The sequence below is a fragment of the Diceros bicornis genome, chromosome 28 (genome assembly GCF_020826845.1).
Source record: "Diceros bicornis minor isolate mBicDic1 chromosome 28, mDicBic1.mat.cur, whole genome shotgun sequence".
NCBI lineage: Eukaryota > Metazoa > Chordata > Mammalia > Perissodactyla > Rhinocerotidae > Diceros > Diceros bicornis.
The window spans coordinates 29405156-29424420 of record NC_080767.1 but is presented as its reverse complement, the minus strand read 5'-3'; the positions used below and the strand labels follow the sequence as shown (position 1 = coordinate 29424420).

Here is a 19265-nt window from a genome sequence, read left to right as displayed (position 1 = left end):
GGATGGCACACAGGAGTGACCTCACTGCTCTGTGATTCCTTTCCATTCCACTCCACCCATCCTACAAATACTTGTGAGATGGCATCTTGGCCAACCTCCAGACAGGTTGCTGGAGACTTCTGCTCTCAAGGAGCTCTCAGACAATGCGGTGAGCCTCAGAGGAACAGAAGACAAAGGATGGAGAAGGAGTGCTGGGAAACTCCTTGCAAGGCCCCACCTGCCCAGATCCTTAGGAGGATCCCAATTCCCAAATGCCAAAGGCCCATAAACCAGCCCTGTCCCTGCTGCCGAGCTGAGGCTTTGAGTAACATGGCATCTCTGGGCTGCCCACTCCCTCAGCTTCTCACCTCTTCTCCAACCCTTCAATCCACCTTGCCTCCTCTACCCCATCCTCCTCTGATCCTCACTCTCAGTCTCCCAGTATATCCCCCACCTCTGCTCTATCTTCTCACTCCCGCTCACCTCCTTTGCCCATCTAAGCCCTTTAGACCTTCTCTCGCTCTCTTGGCATAAAGAAAAAGTTATGGACTTTAGAGACATACCGACCTGGGCCTACTTCACACTAGCTGTGTGACCTTGGCTATGCTGCTTTGCCAGTTTCTCCCTATAAAATGGAGGGATTTTGTGAGGGTTTAATAGACTGATGGATGTGAAAATACTTAGCACATAGGTGATGCTCAATAAATACTACATTTTCTTTTCCTCAAAGGCTGCCACCAAAGAATTGGGCTGAGACTAAAAGGGGAAACCTCAGATTTTCTCTCCTCTTTCCTTCTCCTTAAAAGATCTTCCTGCCAGGGGTTCGCCCAAACAGAACTCCTTCTCTGCAGAGGTTAAGATTCTACGGGTGTATATACACAATGGAATATTATTCAGCCATAAAAAAGAAGGAAATCCTGCCATTTGTGACAACATTGGGCATTATAATATAATGCCCAATTGAGAGCATTATGCTAAGTGAAATAAGTCAGACAGAAAAGGACAAATATTGTATGATCTCACTTATATGTAGAATCTTAAAAAACTGAACTCATAGAAACAGTAGATTGGTGGTTGCCAGGGGCTGGTGGGGAGGGAAAATGAGGGTCAGTGGTCAAAGTGTACAAACTTCCAGTTATAAGATGAATAAGTTCTGAGGATCTAATGTACAGCATGGTGACTACAGTTAATAATACCATATTGTACACTTGAAAGTTGCTAAGAGAGTAGATCTTAAATATTCTCAACACACACACAAAAGGTAACTATGTGAAGTAATGGATGTGTTAACTAACCTTATTGTGGGAATCATTTCACAATATATATGTGTATCAAATCATCATGTTGTACACCTTAAACTTACACAATGTTACATGTCAAATACATTTTAATAAAGTTGGGGAAAAAAGATTCTATGGGATATTGATTCTCAACTGGAGCACACCCTACCTTGGGAAGAATTTAAGAATCACCTTTAGGTATTTTTTCAAATTGCACACACACACACACACACGTGAGCACATGCAATGAGATTCTAATATTCCCTCTTCCGATGGCAAGATGCAGATCACAGCCATAGTGAGCCTCCATACCAGTGGAAATGTAGAGTGGTAAAAAGATGGAGAAACACTGAGCTAGATCATTTATATGCCAAACCATCTGAGACTCACAGATCTGTTTAGATCTCAGCCTTGGACATCTCCCCTCACCAGGTCTCTCCTTGTTGGTATCTCACTCCATCTTCCTTCCCTGGCAAAATAATTTGGATTATGCCAGATCTGGGCTCTTCCTTACTCCTGTCTACTTGGAGTCTTATAACTTTCTTATCCAGAGCAACTCAACCTAACTCAACTCAACTCAATCCACCTCAATTCTCCTAAATTCAGCTCAAGTCAACCCAGCTCAACTTATTTCCACTCAACCCACTCAAATCCAACCTAACCCAATTCAGTCAAATTCAACTCCACTTCACTCAACCCAACCCAACCCATCTCAACACAACCCAACTAAGTTCAACTCTACTAGTTTCAAATCAAGGCAAACCAGCTCAACTCAGCCCACTCCCAAATCCAACTCCATTCAATAGAACCAAACTAAATTTTGTTCAACCCAACCCATCCCGACATGACATAACACAACTCTGCTCTACTCCACCCAAACCAAACCAGCTACACTCAACCCAACTCAACATAATTCAACTCAACTAAACCCATCCCTGCCCAGCTCAGTTCTCCTTTTGTATCTCCTCCTTCCTTCCAACACTAAGTACCTACCTCCCAACCCTCCCCCACTGTCAGATTCCCTATCATTCCCTAAATAGTGAGGCACAGAGTTAATGCCTGAGCTAAATAGAGGGAGAAATTTTTCTTTGGACTTTCCACCTCCTTGCTCTTCTGCCAACTCTACAGGGGATGTAACCACATCCCCCTACAGGTAATAACCTTCATTCATCTCTGACTCCCCACCATTTACACCTACCCTTGAACGAAACCTCGAGGCCAAGAAGTCTGTGCAAGCTCTCATCTCTGCACACACTACCCCCAGGGAGGTGATCTAGAGGACATTTCGATTGTGGGGCAGGTGGGTCCCAGCCCCAGAGGAAATATGATGGGCAGAAGAGGGACCACCAGACCCAGGCACCTTGCAGGGAAAAGCAGGATCTGGCTTGACCCCCAGAGAGAAGAAAGCTCTGTCACTGGCTTTTCTGCCCCATCCACCTGGTCTCCTTCCTCTGTATTCTGGCCCTGCTCTCCTCTTCCCGCCTTTATCACTCAGTCTGGGTCTCATATCTCTCTTTCTCTCTCTTTCTCTGTCTGTTATTATCTCTGCCTCTGTCTGTGATGGCCCTGTCTCTTCATCTCTGTCTTGGAAACTCTCTTCCTCTTTCATTATCTCTGTGTTGCTATCTCCCTCCTGTTGACTCTGGCCCTCTCCATCTCTGTCTCTATTTCTGGCACAATCTGCTTCATGTTGCAAGCTCCGGCTGGGGAGTTATTTCTTCTGAACAGAGATGCCTCGATCCCTTCATCCCTTCTACCTCTTTCCTGCCAGGAGAACAACAGGCACCCCAGGCTGCCTGACAACCACTCTGAGGCTGATGAACCAGGCCTGAGGCCTCCCGAGCCCAAGAGCTAAAACTTCTTCTCCCGTCAGGAAATCAGAATGATACACACTACAGCTGGAAGGGAATTTAGGCCAATCTTCTCATTTTATGGATGGGGAAACTGAGCCACACACACCGTAGGGGGCTTGCCCAAGGTCATTCAGGTTTAGTGAAGTGACAAGGAGGCCCTCCTAAGCTGGAGACCCCAGAATCTGAACACAGAGTGGGAAGGTTTGGGTACCAGCCTGCTGGGAGATGTATAAAAGAACAATAGCACCTGCCTCCAGAAGCCATCTCCATGACCAAGGGAATTGCCTGCCTTGCCACAGCATCTCAGAGCAGTGCCTCCCTGTCTCTATCTGTCTCTCTCACAGTAAAACGTATTCTCTGTGGAGTGGAGAGGAGGGAAGACGAGAAGCATTCTGGGACCCCGCTGGTGAGGGTCATTCACCACTGACCCTGACCCTTCCCACCTCTCGGGGCGGGACCCAACACGTCATGGAAGCACAATTCTGAGAGCACAAGAGGGCAGCCCTCATAGGCCCAGGGAGAGGAGGAAACCAGGGTTTGGTCGGCTGCTGTGAGGGACAAGGCTGGCCTTGTAGCCAGACCAAATCCAGAGTCCAGCCATGGAGCCCTCAGCCGCAGCTCCCTGCCCAGCCAGGCATAGCCCCCAAGACTGTCTGGTCTTGGTCAGGGTGAGCCCTCGGCCGAGGGCCAGGACTGCATTCCTTCCTGCCCCACCCACCACCAGCCTCCTGGTCAGTGCGGGCCCCAGCAGGAACCAGGGCCCCCGGGGGGTTGGGCCAGGCTAGGCCAGGGAAAAGGCCCCTTCTCCAGCCCAGAAGTGAGGCCCCCGCTATCTCCTCCTAAGCCCATGACTCACTGCCCATCTAAGCGCTCTGGAGACGCCCCCCTCAGCAGCTCCGTGTTCCTCGGCAGGCACCAGCCTGGGCCTTCCTCACAACTCTAGGATGTCTGAAAATAGAAAAGGAGAAGAGAAGCCTGTGGTCTGTGTAGTGAGCGGAGGAGAAGCTGAGAAGGGGCAGTGTGGGGGAGGAGCTAGTTTCTAGGCCCATGGACAGATGCCACCAGGACTGGTCCTGTCCTGACCTCCAGTACCCCTGACGCCTTCTCTAGCCCCTGCTTCCTCCCTCTCTGTAGAAGGGCCTCAAGTTGTTGGGCCCAAACCTCCATAGAACAGATCAGGAGACTACAGCCCAGAGAGGGAAGGAGTTTGCCCAAAAAGACATAGCAGAGAGGGAGCTGGAATCCAGGCCCCTGGCCTCTGACCTGGGTCCTTCCCCAGCAGGCTCTCTGGATGGAGTTCCTTTGGGGCCCTGAGCCTGCCCCATCTGCCCAAGAGGCCAAATTCAGGCAGTTCACACCTCGCATGAATTGTCCCAACCCAGGAAGGGCCCTGTTCCTCAGAACCCACGGCTCAGCCTGAAGCCCAGCTCCCTCCGAGAGGCCTTGGGAAGGCAAGGCCCTCCTTCCCTCCTCCTGCTGCTGCCCCACTGACCTCCGCCTGGGCCGGCTCTTCCTTCCCCTTTCCCCAGCACCCCTCTCCCCACCCCACCCTGGGCCCAGCAGAGCTGGAGGTAGACAGCAGGGGGGCTCTGAGCCCCTGTTTCTGCCCCCTCCCCCACCTGCCTGGACCTCAAGACAAGCGAGGCCCCCGTCGCTGCGGCAGACCTTGCAGGGCTTGATCTCATTCACGCCATCCCACCAGCGTCTTCATTCTTGGAAGGTCATTGGACACATGAAACCGAAATCTGCTTCCCTGGCTTCCCCACTGGCCCCGCTGCTGCCTCCAGGGCCTCACACACAGGTCACTTCCTCTGCCCCCATGACCCCTCAGAGACAGGTCAGCTGCAAGCTTGTTCCCTGGCAGCACAATTGCTTCAAGCGGCTACGCATGTGAGTTCCTCCAACAGGCATGAGCCCTGCCTCAGCCCTTACTCGCTGTGACCTGTGTAACTCTGCCCTATATAACTCTTCCTCTGGCTGATCTTCATCTGTCTCCCTTCCCTGTAATGAACCATAACCATGTGTATAAGAGATTTCAGTGAGTTTTGTGAGTCTTTGCAGCGAATTATCAAACCTGAGGGCTGTTTTGGGCACCTCTCAAACTTGCAGGAGGTGTCAGAAGTGAGGGCAGTCTCGTGTGCAGACTGTGCCCTCTAACCTTGCAGTGACCCCAACTTACAGCAACTTCTTCCGTGATCCTTCATCTCACCCTCACAATAACCCTCTGAAGTAGGCACATTACCATCCATCCTTTTTAGAGGTTAGGAAACTGAGTTAAGTAATCTGACTGAGGTCGTACAGTTGGCAAATGACAGAGGCGAAATTTGAAAGCAGGCAGCCAGGTACTAGCGTCTGTGCCTGTAACCACTGTGCATAGTGCCATCCCAATTAGGGGAGGCAGAGAGGGGACCATGAGACATGGAGCTGGGGGGTTTGCAGGGACAGTTCCCAGAGGGGTTCCCTGGTAAAGAGGCTGAGCTTTGTCCTGGGGTCAACGGGGAGCCATTGATGGTTTTAAGCAGGGAGCAACATGAATGCTGTGGGCTTTAGCAAGGTCCCTCTGGATGCAGCATGGAGAGTGGATTGCAAATGGGCCCAAGCGGGGAGAAGAACAAATTTGTGAGGGTACCGCAGCAGACCAGGTGAGGACAATGGCGACTGGACCTGAGCCGTGGTCTTGGGGATGGAGAGCAGTGAACACGTTCCAGGTCTACCTACAAGGGAGACTTGACAGGACCTGGGGACAGACTGGATTCAGGGCATAATGGAGTAGGAGGAGCCAAGGGTAACACCCAAGCTTCCGGATTAGACAATCAGGGTGCTAAGTCCTTGAGACGGGGAAGACAGAGGAGGAACAGATTCAGGGTGAGCTATACCACCATTAATGGTCCCAGAGTCCCAAAGTGGTCAATACCTCAGATCAGGGCTGCCCTCACCCCAGGGCACAGGGTCCCTTGTCTGGACCAGGACAGTGCTGCTAGCTCCAGGACCAAGAAGGGGCACCCTCACCTACCTCAGAGTTGCCACCAGGTGGCAGCAAAGGCCACCTTTTTCCAAGACAGCTGGCTGGAGGAGGAGGAAGGGAAACTTGCAGCTGGGGAAGCTGACTCACTGAGGAGACCTGGGAAAGTGGGCCAGGGACCTCACGCAGAGGCTTGTGAATGTGAGTTCCTGCAGGTACAGCCTCAAAAGAGCCCCGATCTAGGATGCAGGAGTCCTGGGTTCTGCCTGTGACCCAAAGCCAGAGCCTGCCCCTCACAGAGGTTTAGGTGTCTCCCCTGTAGAGTGCAGGCCCTGCCAGGGGCCAGAAGCTGGCAGATGGACTTTAACCCCTTCCCTGGCTTTCTACCCCTAATAGCTGTGGCTTTCAAACATATTTGTAGAGGCAACATCTTTTTTTACAAACAAAATCCTAAGTGCCCCCACCCCACGTATGAAACAGGGAACAGATTTATATGGATCTGCTGCAGTTGGTGTGGAGGTTTGGGATACTCCCAAGCCCACACAGAGGATAAAATCTAGACTCCTCACCCTGGCATTCGAGGCCCTCACTCTCTACCTGTCCAGCGCCTTCGGCACTACTCCCCCACCCCCACTCTCCCACTGGGACCACTCTACCAGCGTCCTTGTCTTTGCAAGTGCTGGACTTTCCCTTGGGATTGCCTTTCCCTCCCCTCCTGATTCAAACTCTCCTCATCCTTTAATGTCAGGTCCCTTGTAACCAACTTCCAGAAGCCTTCTCCAAAGCCCCTGATGGAAAGAGTCACTCTCTCCCCCGCACTGCCCCAGACCTCTGTCACTAAGCACCTGCTGTGGTCGGGCACTTCCAACAAGCCAACAGCACTTCCTCTGGCTCCCCAGATCTCATGTTCTACATACACTCGCAGGCGTCTCTCTCCACTGCTCCTGAGTGCCTGCAGGTGGGGACCATGGCTGATTCCCCCACAGCCGAGTGTGCCCCGTCTCACCCCACCGGGAGCTGGCAGACCAGCCTCTGCCCCACCAGGCCTCACTGAGACACATTAAGAGATGGTTCACCTTTCCTGGGTCTCAGCTTTCCCCTCTGTATAATGGGGGCTGCTATCATCTAACCAGGACTGTGTGCAGGATCAGGTCTGGCTATGTAATTTGCAGGGCCCAGTGCAAAATGAAAATGTGCAGACCCTGGCTCAAATTTTTTTTTTAATTTTGAGACAATGATAGTGGAACATTAAACCAAGCACAGGTCTCACACCCATGGAGCCACCCTGAAGTTTGTGTCCTACACGAGGGGTCTGAAATCCAGCCAGCTGAGCCCAAATGTGGGGCTTTCTCTGCCAAGAAGATAGTCACCTTTTTCTTCACTCAAGGGCACTTTCTGCTGGTGAAGCTGGCGTCCAGAAGCAAGGCTGAACTCACCCAGAAGCTCTAGAGCGCCTTTTCCTAAGTCACACAAAAGTGTGGCATTGGCCTGTAGCCACCCTGCCCAAGTTCTCTGCGATTTCATGGTCCTGGCACGCGAAACATGCTCCTGGACTGCTTGTCAAATGAGGAAGAGGGACCAGAAATTGGACACAAGAAATCGGAGAAAGCCTGGCTTACAACCGTGGCCTATTAATGCTTGATAACCGAGTAAATGAATGACTAGGTGAATGCTAAGACCAAACCTCTCAGTAATGGCATTGTGGAATTACGGAGCTAAAAGAGACAGAAATCATCAAATCCAGGGTTTTCAAACTATGTTCTTCGGCCCTAAAGGTGCGTTGGGGACAACACTAGGGGACACAGGAAAAGCCAGGCACTCAGAGATCAGGCCCCCTTCCCACCTTTCACCCTTTTACCTGTCTCACATACTGGGTTTCTCAAATAAGGTTTTGTTTGAAGAACTCTGCTGGCTCAGGAAGGGCAAGAGACTTGCCCAAAGTCACACAGCACAGGCTAGGGAGACGAGGGCACAGAAGAGGGATCAGAGATGTGAGGTCAGAAGTCAGCTGGGAGCTCCCAGATGAGAGAGGCAATAAAAGGCAGGCAGAAGAACATAAAAAAAGACAAAATCGTCCCATTTGCAACAACATGGATGGGCCTGGAGCGTATTATGTTAAGTGAAATAAGCCAGAAAGAGAAAGACAAACACTGTATGATCTCACTCATATGTGGAATATAAACCAACACATGGACAGAGAAAACTGGACTGTGGTTACCAGGGGCAGTGGGGGTGGGGGGTGGGCACAAGGGGTGAAGGGAGTCATATATATGGTGATGGACAAACAAAAATGTACAACCCAAAATTTCACAATGTTAGAAACCATTAAAACATCAATAAAAAAAAAAAATTAAAAAAAAAAAAAAAAGCAGGCAGAAGAGGGAGCATCAGTTTTACACCAGAGTTTTATACCAGAGACGTGAAATCAAGGCAGAGGAGGCGAGATTAACCAGAGGATGGAGATCAGGGATGGTAAATCCCAGCTCAGAGCAGAGGTTCAAGGTCAAGTTCCAAGTTTAGAAGCCAAAGGTAGGGGTTCATTCATTGCTTTGTTCATTCAGTTGGTATTTACTGAGCACCTACCGAGTGCTGGGCACAGTTCCAGGCTCTGGGATACAGAATTGACAAGACAAAGTCCCTGGCCTCACAGGGCTCACATTCTTGGGGGGAGGGGACAGTCAGGAAATAAACATTATTACATGAAAAATAAAGAACCAACCAGCTAGATATAAGTGACACAAAGAAAATTAAACAGAGTGAGAGAGAGAGCCTGCAGGTGGGTGGGCTAATTCATATAGGGTGGTCACGGAGGGCCTCCCTGAGGAGGTGACATTTGAGCTGAGCCCTGAATGAGATGGGGCCGCCGATGCCCCCAGCTGAGAGGGGGGGCAGGTGGCAGAGCTGCTGGCCTAGAGAGCTGCAGATCCACCCTGCGAAGTTGGGCGGGCTGGGCAGGAAGTCTGGCCCCCTGTAACCGTATCCCCAGGAAGGAGGAAGCCAGGAAGGTGCTTTCAGCAGTCGTATTCATCAAGACCGGCTGCACTAACCCGCGGGCAGCACCAGAGGCTCCTCAGGGCCCCTATCCACCTTCAGCCGCCTGGGGAGGAGACAGCCAGGGAGGGAGGGCGGCCTAGAATGGGCCCTGGATTCTCTTCCAGACAATAAATGCTTCCAGGTTCCCGGAGAGCATTCCGTGGGTCACAACCGCATCTGATCTCAATTACCCCGGGTGTAGGGTTCCCGGGCTGGGCGGGGGCCGGGGTGGGGGGAAGGCTATTTCTCCATAATCAGAATCTCCTGGCCCAGCGGGTGAAGGCACCCCAGGACAGGTCCCCAAAATTTCAGGACTCAGGGAGGGGGCTCTCCCCAGAAGGAGAGGTCTAGCTGGGTGTGGGTGCAGGGCGTCTGCTTCATAGCCACTTTGCTGTGCGACCTGGTGTAAATCAGGTAACCTCTCTGGGCCCCTGTGGAAATGGTGAAGATTCTCCTTTTCCTTTCCGTGGAGGCAGGAGTACCCTCCAGGCCTGAAGGGCAAGGCTCAGTGCTGTGGGCCGGGGTGGGCTGGGCTGGAATGGGGTGGGGTTGCTAATCCCTTACTCTTTCCTGCCTTGATTAGATTGTAATCATCCTGCAAATACATCCCACCCAAGATTATGGTGCCAGAGTTGTCATGATGAACATCTCCTAAAACTGACCAGGGATAAGCCCCTCACCTTCGACCTGCTCAGATACCTCTGGGCCTCAGTTTACCCGTGCCCACCTCCAGAGGGGAGGTGAGGATCAAATGAGCAACAAGCCTAAGGCCGGTTTACAAAGATACACACCAGTAACCGTGTTCATTTGATTAATTTTACAATCAACAACAAGCACAAAAATGGCGGTACTTCTAAGCATAGGAAGAAAAAACCTGCATTTGTAAAAAGTCTGCATGATATGGTTTTTGTGATTGACGACCTTGAGCAAGTGGTTCCCCCTCGAGGCCTCAGTTTCCCCATCCATAACGGAGCCTGCAGCCAAAGGTCCACCCTGAAGAGGGTCTTTTCGGGCCACGGGCAGCCCGGTTTGCACAAAGGGGTGTCGCTCAAGCTACACTGGCGGGTTTCCTGTAGTAGGTAAAACACGCCCCCTGCAGCCTGGATTTCACTGGGTCCCTTTTCTTCTCGAGGGACTGCGGCACAGGGTTAGGCTTTTAATGGGACAAGCAAACTGGAGGGGGGTGCAGGATGAAGCGAGCGGTGGGGGTTTTCACTGAGGTGGGAGTCCAGCAGCTAATTTAATTTAACACTAGGAAACGCAATCTCCGGGAGGCGGCGAGCCGGGATTCGAACCCGGGTCTGCCGGGCCGCAGGGGCGGGGCGCGATCCTTCCCGGGCTGCCGGCCGAGCGGATGCCGGGGTCGGCGGAGCGCGGGGCCACCGGCCGGCCGGCCGCTCGGCGGGCACTGCTTTCTCCTTTTATGTCCGCGCGGGGCCGGGAACTCCCTGCCCGGGGCCGCGGCCCGCGAACAATGCGCCGCTTCCTGCCGCCCGGCCCGGCCGCGGCCCCGCTCGCGCTCCCCGCCCTGCGGCCGCCGGGAAATGGGCCGGAGCCCCGCCGGCCGCGCCGGTACACCGGGTCGCGCCCCGGGAGACGGCAGGGGCCGGGAGGGGCCTCCGTGCCGACCCAGGGCCCTGGCAGGGGCGGAGGTGACCCAGCGCTGGCCCGGCGGCAGCTGGCGTCCGTCCGTCATTCACACGTGCACAGGGCACACGGTTTCAGCTCGTGCGTCCGTGTGTCCACCGTGCACGCCTGCGGCTTAGGCTGGTCGCACGCCCGCCTGGCCGTGCCATGCACCTAAAGCTCCTCTCCATCCTGCATGGGCCCCACGGCTGCACGGCCTGCGCGCAGACGCCACTTGTTGACTTGACAAATTGTGGTGGCCTCTCCAACGGGCCAGGCCCTGTGCTAGGCGCTGGGGATTCGGCAGGGAACAAAACTGAGACAGGCCCTTGGCCTCCTGAAGCTTACGTTCTAGTGAGAGAGAAAACAATGAACATCAGAAATACTGAATTATATAGTATATGAAAAAGTGATACTTGTTTGGAGAAAATCAAGAAGGGACTGGGATGGGGAATTGGGTCTGTTTTAAACAGAGTGGTAATGGGTATTTTAACTGAGAAGGCATTTGAGCAAAGACGCACAGAACATGAATCACAAATATATATGTCTCAAAAGGATATGCAACATACCCCCAAGTATATGCATTACACAAACACACACTGTTTACATCAATGTGGCCATATAGACCCCATGCATAAGCACTTCACACCCGTGCACACACCAGACCACATACAACGCATTGTATACGTCCAGAATGTATATCCACTACATGCATATCTATTTTTATTACATGTATCACCTCTATGCACACACAAATGTGCCATGCTGTGTACACATGTGCACATTTATGACCATGCCTGCACCTCCAATATCGATTACCCCATATACATATATTCTTCAATTCACAAATGCAGAGCCCTGTGCAGATTTATATATATCATATACCTCAAGTATGTGTTTTTTCTAATTTCATAAGCCACTTGTCAATATAGTACATCCTAATACATTTATTTACGTCTTGTGTTGCATTCATTATGTAAAATATATATGCATACACCCAAGTACAGGTATCATAAACCTTGCATAAATATATGCCTGTACTATACACACCCACAAACACACCTACACATGGCTTTCTCTCTCACAAAAATATGTCCACACTTCCCATACATTCCCTTGTACCTGTTTTATACAGCCCATATACATGTATCGTGTGCAAATAATAGTAATAACAGTTACAGAGTACTTACTATGCACCAGACACAGTGCTAGGGTCTTTACCTGAATTATCTCATTCAATCCTTAGGACAACCCTATGCAATAGGTACTATCCGTTTAGCTTGGCAGCTAAAAGCTCACACAGCAGGCAGACTGCCTAGATTTGAATCCTGGCTTCACCATTATCTAACCTCTGAGAGCTTCAGTTTTCCCATCTGTAAAATGGGGATGAGAGTAGTACTTACTTTCAGGGTTATTGGGGAAAGTCAGTAAGATAAAAATGCATGAGAAGCATATAGTACAGAACCAGGCACAGAGTAAGTGCTCAATAAATGTTAGTTGTGACTATTACAATTATCTATCCTACAGATGAGAAAAGTCAGGTTCAGAGAGGTTAAGTGACTTGCCTGAGGTCGCACAATCTGGGGGTGGAGGAGGCAGGCCTCAAGCGCAGGTCTGTGTGACCACACAGTTCAGGCCCTAGAAGCATACTCATGCCCCCATATCACAGAATGGGGGACAGTGACACACACACACACACACCCGGCACATTCCATGCAGACTCCATATGCTCCTACCTTTCATATATGTATCCCATGTACCTATTGCATAGACGTAAATTCATCCCACATTTATATAATCAACACCTATCCCCCCAGCCAGGCACCCAGCTAGATGCTAGGGGTATAGCAGTCAGCAAGGCGGACTTGATCCTGCTCTCGTGGCACTTACAGACCAGCACACACAACTGTGAACACACACCACATATAACCTGCGTATACACGGCTCCGCTATGTGCACATGTCCACCGCGGGTATCTGTACACACAGCCCGTGTGCCTGAGCCACCGCACACCTCATTGCTGGATCAGCAGCACATAATCCACATAGACACGTCTTATATCATTTACACACACCCAGTATATTCATACCACATGTACCATATACGCCTCCTGTGCACGTGTCATTCACACATGGTCAGTGGACACACTTTCCTTACCTGTGTCCACATATTACACATACCCAGCATGCGTCACTCATGTACCTGTTCCTCTCTCTGCCCCACACGGGCAGCTTGGGAGGCCCAGGCCAGCCCCTCTGGGTGGGTCAGAGGTCCGAGAGGCAGGGCCTGGACCCCCATCACAGGGGAGAGAAGGTGGCCCCTGGCTTCACGGCTGGCGGCCAGGAAATTATAGTCGACACCAAACCAAAGCGGCCCCTTCGCGGACCAGGTAATCAGGCCTCTCCCGGATTCGGCCTGACAGCTTAAATGTTCTAATTCCGCTGCCAGGGGCCCAGCTCCCCAACTCCGGCCATGGCCCAGCCCTCGGCCCTCCATCATAATTGGACCCACGTTTTCATTACCCTGAGATTAGGCAGGTCCCCTCCGGCCAGGAGGACGCCTGCAGCTGCACGAGAACCGTCCCCCACACGAACGCATTTACCTGATTATGGAGTTTATTTTATAGCAATTGCTCCAGAGTGCTGGAGACTCCCTTTGCCCTACCCCCTGCTCCCCAGGCCCCAGAGGCCTCTACCAACCCCGGACAAGTGGTTTCTGCCTAATGTACTGAAGCCACTTCCCCCATGCCCTGTGATCCTGGAGGCCCCACTGGCCCCCAGCATGGACTGAGTCTCTTTTTTTAAAAAAAAAAATCACTTAAGGAATTTGGAGAGGGAGAGAGGGAGGGAAGAGCATTCCAAGAACCTTCTCCAGGGGTGCATGGGGGGGTGGGATCCTCCTTCCAGAGCTGTGTCATTTATTCATTCAACAAACTTGTATTCAGTCCCTGAGTGAATGGCAACGCCATTGATGGGTGAGGACCTTCACTCATTCAACACCGACTGATGCCAGAGAAGAATATGCACATGGCCACTGCTTTCCCAGAGATCACAGCATAGCGGGGGAGACCAGAAATTTCCCTAGCCCATCATTTATGCTTAGGTGAGGGCTATGAGACTTATAGGATGAAGCAGTTAAGAAAGGAGGTTGGGGAAAGGGGCCATTACAGGCGGAAGACACAGCAAGTGGAACAGCCCACAGAGAGAGAGAGCCCAGTGTGTCTGAGGAACTAAAAAAAGATAATGAAGTTTAGAGCGTGCAGGGCAGAGGTAGGACCTGAGACTGGAGTTAGGGCCCCGGTCATAAAGGGCCTCAGTGGAAACTGCTTACACTTCACCCTGAGGACATGGGAGCCATGGGAGGGCTTTGAGCAGGGGAGGGACCCATCGTATGGCACGCATGTTTTGAACACTCACTGTGTGCCAGGTGTGGTTCTGAAGGCCTGTGTGTAGTAACTCATCTTATCCACATGTCAGCCCCAAGAGGCAAATACTCCAGGCCCACAGTGCCTTCACAGTGCTGAACCCTAAAAGGTTTGGTGGACCAAAAGGTTTTACAGAGGTTGGTGCCAAATTATTTGGTGCCAAAACTGACCTGAACTAAGAAGAAGCTGTTTTCGGTCTTCATTTCTCTACCTGGTGTGAATATTTGTATGTCTGGTTGAAAAAAAATATGCATGAGTTTGATTATAAGAAATGCCCCCACTGGGAGGTTGTACAGTATATAGGATATGTATTGTATTAGACTTCAGAATCAGAAAAGCTCTGAAACCTTCCGACTTCACAGGTCTGAGATGAGGGACTCTGGGCTGGTACCATAATCCTTATTTACAGATGAGGAAACTACAGAGCTGGGTTAAGTCACTTGCTCAAGATCACACAGTAAGATGGAGTCAGGCAGTCTGGCTTCAGAGTCCGATCACTGCAGCACACATGCTGTCTTGTGGCTTTTGATGCTCTGAGATGGGGGTCCCGGCCTGCCTTAGGTGTAAGGGGGCCCTGGGGAAGAGAGAAGGAGCTGGCATTGCTCAGCACCTGCTCTGAACCTGGCCCTGTGCCAGCTCTGCTCGCCTCTGACCTTCAGCTGCACCTGGCTTGCGGGCATTGTTAGCCCCATTTCACAGGTGGGGAAAGTAAATCAGAAAGGGCAGTCATCTTTGGGCAAGGGCCAGCAGCAAGAGGGTAGCAGAGCTGGGAATGGGGCTCAGGTCTGCAGTCACTGGAAACCTGCCCTTCCCACTTTTCTAGGGACCGGTAAGAAGAAGGCACTAGCCGCACCAGGTGGGGCCGAGGAAATGGACCCCAGGAAAAGGCAGATCCAAGTCAAGAGCCCCAGCACCCCAGTGTCACCCGAGAGTGACAACCCCCACCCCACCTCCACCCCCACCAGGGCTGCTTCAGCCTCACTTCTGGACTGTGTCTCTGCCTCCGTGCCCAGCCCCCTCCAGGAAGCTTTCCCTGATTCATCTGAGCCAAGCTTCTACTTCTATCTTCTTGATATATGGGCCCTCCAATCATGTCTTCTTTTTTTTGTGTGTGTGTGTGTGTGTGTGTGTGTGTGTGTGTGAGGAATATCAGCCCTGAGCTAACATCCATGCCAATCCTCCTCTTTCTGCTGAGGAAGACCGGCCCTGAGCTAACATCTATTGCCAATTCTCCTCCTTTTTTTTTCCCCCTTTTTCCCCCCAAAGCCCCAGTAGATAGTTGTATGTCATAGCTGCACATCCTTCTAGTTGCTGTATGTGGGACACCGCCTCAGCACAGCAGGACAAGCGGTACATCAGTGCGCACCCGGGATCCGAACCCTGGGCTGCCAGTAGTGAAGCACGTGCACTTAACCTCTAAGCCACAGGGCCAGCCCCTCATCATGCCTTCTTGACTCTCCTTCACTAACCGAAAGTGTTTTTAAGCCATTTGTTCACATGGCACCACCTGCCCAGAGATTAACGGGGGTCCTCCCTTTGGAAGGGGACTGAGGGCTGGCTTTGGAGCCAGACTAGACCAGGGTTCAAATCCTGGCTAGGACAGTTACTAGTTGCGTGACCCAGGAAAATCACTTTACTTTCCTAGGTCTCAATTTTCTCATCAGTAAAGTGGGAATAATAATAGCGTCTCCCTCATAGGGTTGCTGAAAGAATAAATGAGATAATGCCTGTAAAATGCCTCAGCACAAGGCTCTATTCCTAGTAGCTGCTGCTACAATTACACTTTTTTTTGGTTTTTTTTTGTGAGGAAGACCAGCCCTGAGCTAACATTCGATGCCAATCCTCCTCTTTTTTGCTGAGGAAGACTGGCCCTGGGCTAACATCCGTGCCCATCTCCCTCTACTTTATATGGGACGCCACCACAGCATGGCTTAACAAGTGGTGCGTTGGTGCGCACCCGGGATCTGAACCGGCGAACCCTGGGCCACCGAAGCGGAGTGCGCGGACTTAACTGCTTGTGCCACTGGGCCGGCCCCTGCTGGTACAATTACTCTTCGCTGCCTGGTGCATCGTTGACACCCAATAAGTTTCTTATCCTCTGGCCATTCCTTTCCCTGCTACAGGGATGCTCAATTTAACATGAAAACAAACAGCCCTGAGCCTGGCCCTCGAGACTGCCAGGCCCATCTAGACTCACCTCCTGAGACCCCTATTTGAGTTCCAGACTTTGCATTCATACTGAGCCCTCGTGGCTCCCTGTTCCCCCTCTGAGATTTCTTATCTCCATGCCCTTCTTTCTGTCATTTCTGACACTTAGCATTCCTTCTCCATGCCCCATTTATACATGTCTAAACGCTACTATTCATTCATTCTTTACTCATTCATTTATTCAACACAAATGCTTTATCCCACGCCTACTTTGGGTCCAGATCTGTGCCAGCTACTTTCACATAAGTTATCACACTTAATCCTCATGCCAGCCTCGCAAGGGAAGGAGCATTATCTGCATTTTACAGAGGAGGAAACTGGGCTCAGAGAGGTTAAGGCGCTTGCCTGAGATGACCCAGCTAGCAAGTGGCAGAGCTGCGATTTGGCACAGACCTGCCAGCCTCTGGAGGCCAGCTCTTTGGTCTCTACCTGCGAGTGCCAAGGCACAGGGTCAGAAAGCAGGGGAGCCAGGGGGAAGCAGTCCTCTGTGCCTGGCGACAGAGAGGTGAGTAGGGAAAGGAAAGGAGGTGGCGAGGTGAGTGGGGACCAGATTTTGACTGGGTTAGGGGAAAAGGTTCATTCTGCTAGGAGGAGAATGGGGGGGCAGGAGGGGAGCCCCCTGGGGGGAACCTGCCACTGACAGCAGCAGGTTTGAACCCGGCTTGAAGACAGGGGCCTGGATAGGATGACCCCGCCTGCTTGAGGAGTCAATAGGAACCCTCTTCACCCCTGCCCCCCCCCAGCCCCCTTTTCCAGGCCGGTGTGAGATTGGTCTGTGATGACAGAGAGATGGCTGTTTTCCTGCTGTCCTTGACTTGGGGAGAAAATGGATGGCCTCGTGCTGCCCACGGCAGGAAGGCTCCACAGAGTTCAGAAACCAACCCCCATGCCCAACCTCCTCCTTCCAGGGGCCACAGCTCTCAGGGGGGCAGCCCTGCAGTCTCAGATCTCTCAGTCTCAGACAGATGCCAGCTCTGGTAACACAGGCAGCTGAGCGAAAAGGAGTTTTGTGGCCTGGCAAAGGTAACAGGCAGTCAGACACAGAGAGATGGAGAGAGGGACAGGGAGGCAGAGAGGGAGAGAGGAGAGGAAGGCACACAGAGACAGACTCAAGGATGGAGACAGGGAGAGACAGTGAAAAGGAATGCACACAAGATGCAAACAGAAAGAGGAGTGTGGGGAGCCTGAGAAGCAGCAGAAGGCAGCCACACAGGCAGTGAGGGGTGGTCCATGCAGCTGGGAGGACGGGACCTTTGTGACTGCACACAGAAGGACAGAATGATGAGGGACTGGTCCTCAGGGACAGCCAGAGGAAAAGGGAAGCAGCTCCCAGACTGTGTCAGGAGCTCTGGCTTCAATGCTGTGTGGCTCTTCGCCCCACCTTCCCCTCTCTGGACCTCATTAGCCCCACCAGCAACGTGGGAGCAATACCCCGTGCCCCTGCTTCAGTTCACATTCCTGGATCTCTCTAACCCTGATGTAGGGAGCCAAGGGCAGTGAGACGCACGGGTCTGAGGCCTGGGCTGTGGCAGCACAGACGGGTCTCATTCATGCCCATGGCTGTGGCTCTGGCTCTATCCACTTCAGGGTTCTGAAGTGTCCATGATGACAACTGCAGCTCTGGTCACATCCCTGATGGGTCCCTGACTCCCTGTGCACCCACATGTCTCTCTCTGGGTCCCTGACCCACACAATGTCATGTCTGTGTCTACAGGGGGAGCTTCTATAAGAACCTGCCTGAAAGAAGTGAAGTTTGGGATGCACAGACCCCTGTCCTAGCAGACTCAGAGCTACTGTCCCCGTCCTGGTGCTCCTGCCCGCCAGGAGGTGCACAGCTGTTAGCCCTGGGTCTCCTGACCACGCACAGCTTACTCCCCACATTACCCTCCAGCCTCATGCCTGGTGTTGAGCCCAGGACTGGACTATGGATAGTGACAGCCACCAGGACCATCTGGAGGACAGATCCGGGTGGGAGGCTCCTCCTGGGAGGAGAAGCTGCAGGAATGGAGAAGACCAGCTCTAGGAAAGGAGACTCGACAGAGCACTGTCCCCACTGCCGACCTCAGTGGGTGTCATGGGGCCAAGGGACCTCAGTGGGTGTCATGGGGCCAAGGGAGAAGAGGTGGGCTGTGGGCAAGGAGCCGAGTAAGCCAGTAGAGACTGGCTGTAGGCAGGGAGCTCCCCACCCCCGGGGGAGAACAAGCATGGGCTGCCATCCTCTCCACAGGAATGTGGTGGGAAGGATTCAGTCATCAGATAGAGGAGGATAAGGAGCCTTCTGAGGCCCAATTCTGAGAATGTCCTGCCTCTCCACCCGAAAAAGAAATCAAGAAAGTGAGGCAAGAGCCACTGCCCCAGGCTCCAAACTTTCCCATCTGCCTCGGGCTGGCTTTTGACTTTTATTGATCATGGTCATGGCCATAGCTGAAGCCCTCCAGAAGAAATAATGATGAGTATGATAATAATAATAAAAAGGCACTTGTCGGGTCAGAGCTAACATTCAGCAGGAATGCACTAAGGCCCTCCCAGTTGTTAAAATATCGACTGCGTCCACACCAGTTGTTAAATAGTCACTGCCCCACGCGTCCGGCGCACACTCCGTCCGGCCCAGCCGCCAGAGCTGAAACTCCCCGTTCCCGTCTGCTCAGCGAGTCTGCCCCACTCGGAGCATCGCTGCGCCAGTTCACCTGCAGGCACACCACCCCGAATGGGGGTGCCCTCGGCCACAGAGCTGCCCCCTGAGGCGGCGCCCCATCTTCCGAGGCCCCTCTCCCGAACCTGAGCAATCAAGGCCGGCTCCCTCCAGGGGCTGGTGCGAGTGCCCGCCTCCTCCCGGGCCCTCTCGCGGCTGCAAACCCAGCTCATTTGCATGTGGATCGCGCCTGCCACCATGGGTGCTG

At 52.4% G+C, this 19265-nt stretch overlaps 1 protein-coding gene across 1 annotated transcript in view; it reads right to left on the bottom strand.

Moving 5' to 3' along the window:
- PTGS1 (prostaglandin-endoperoxide synthase 1) overlaps nt 1-4863 on the bottom strand; it is a 35198-nt gene extending 30335 nt beyond the window's left edge. Inside the window, exons 1-2 of the mRNA XM_058523950.1 lie at nt 4778-4863; nt 3969-4060 (exon numbers count right to left, since the gene is read on the bottom strand). Coding sequence (XP_058379933.1) covers nt 3969-3975 — 7 coding nt within the window. The 5' untranslated portion in view covers nt 3976-4060; nt 4778-4863. The remainder of the gene's footprint in view (nt 1-3968; nt 4061-4777) is intronic.
- Nucleotides 4864-19265: the final 14402 nt, after the last annotated feature.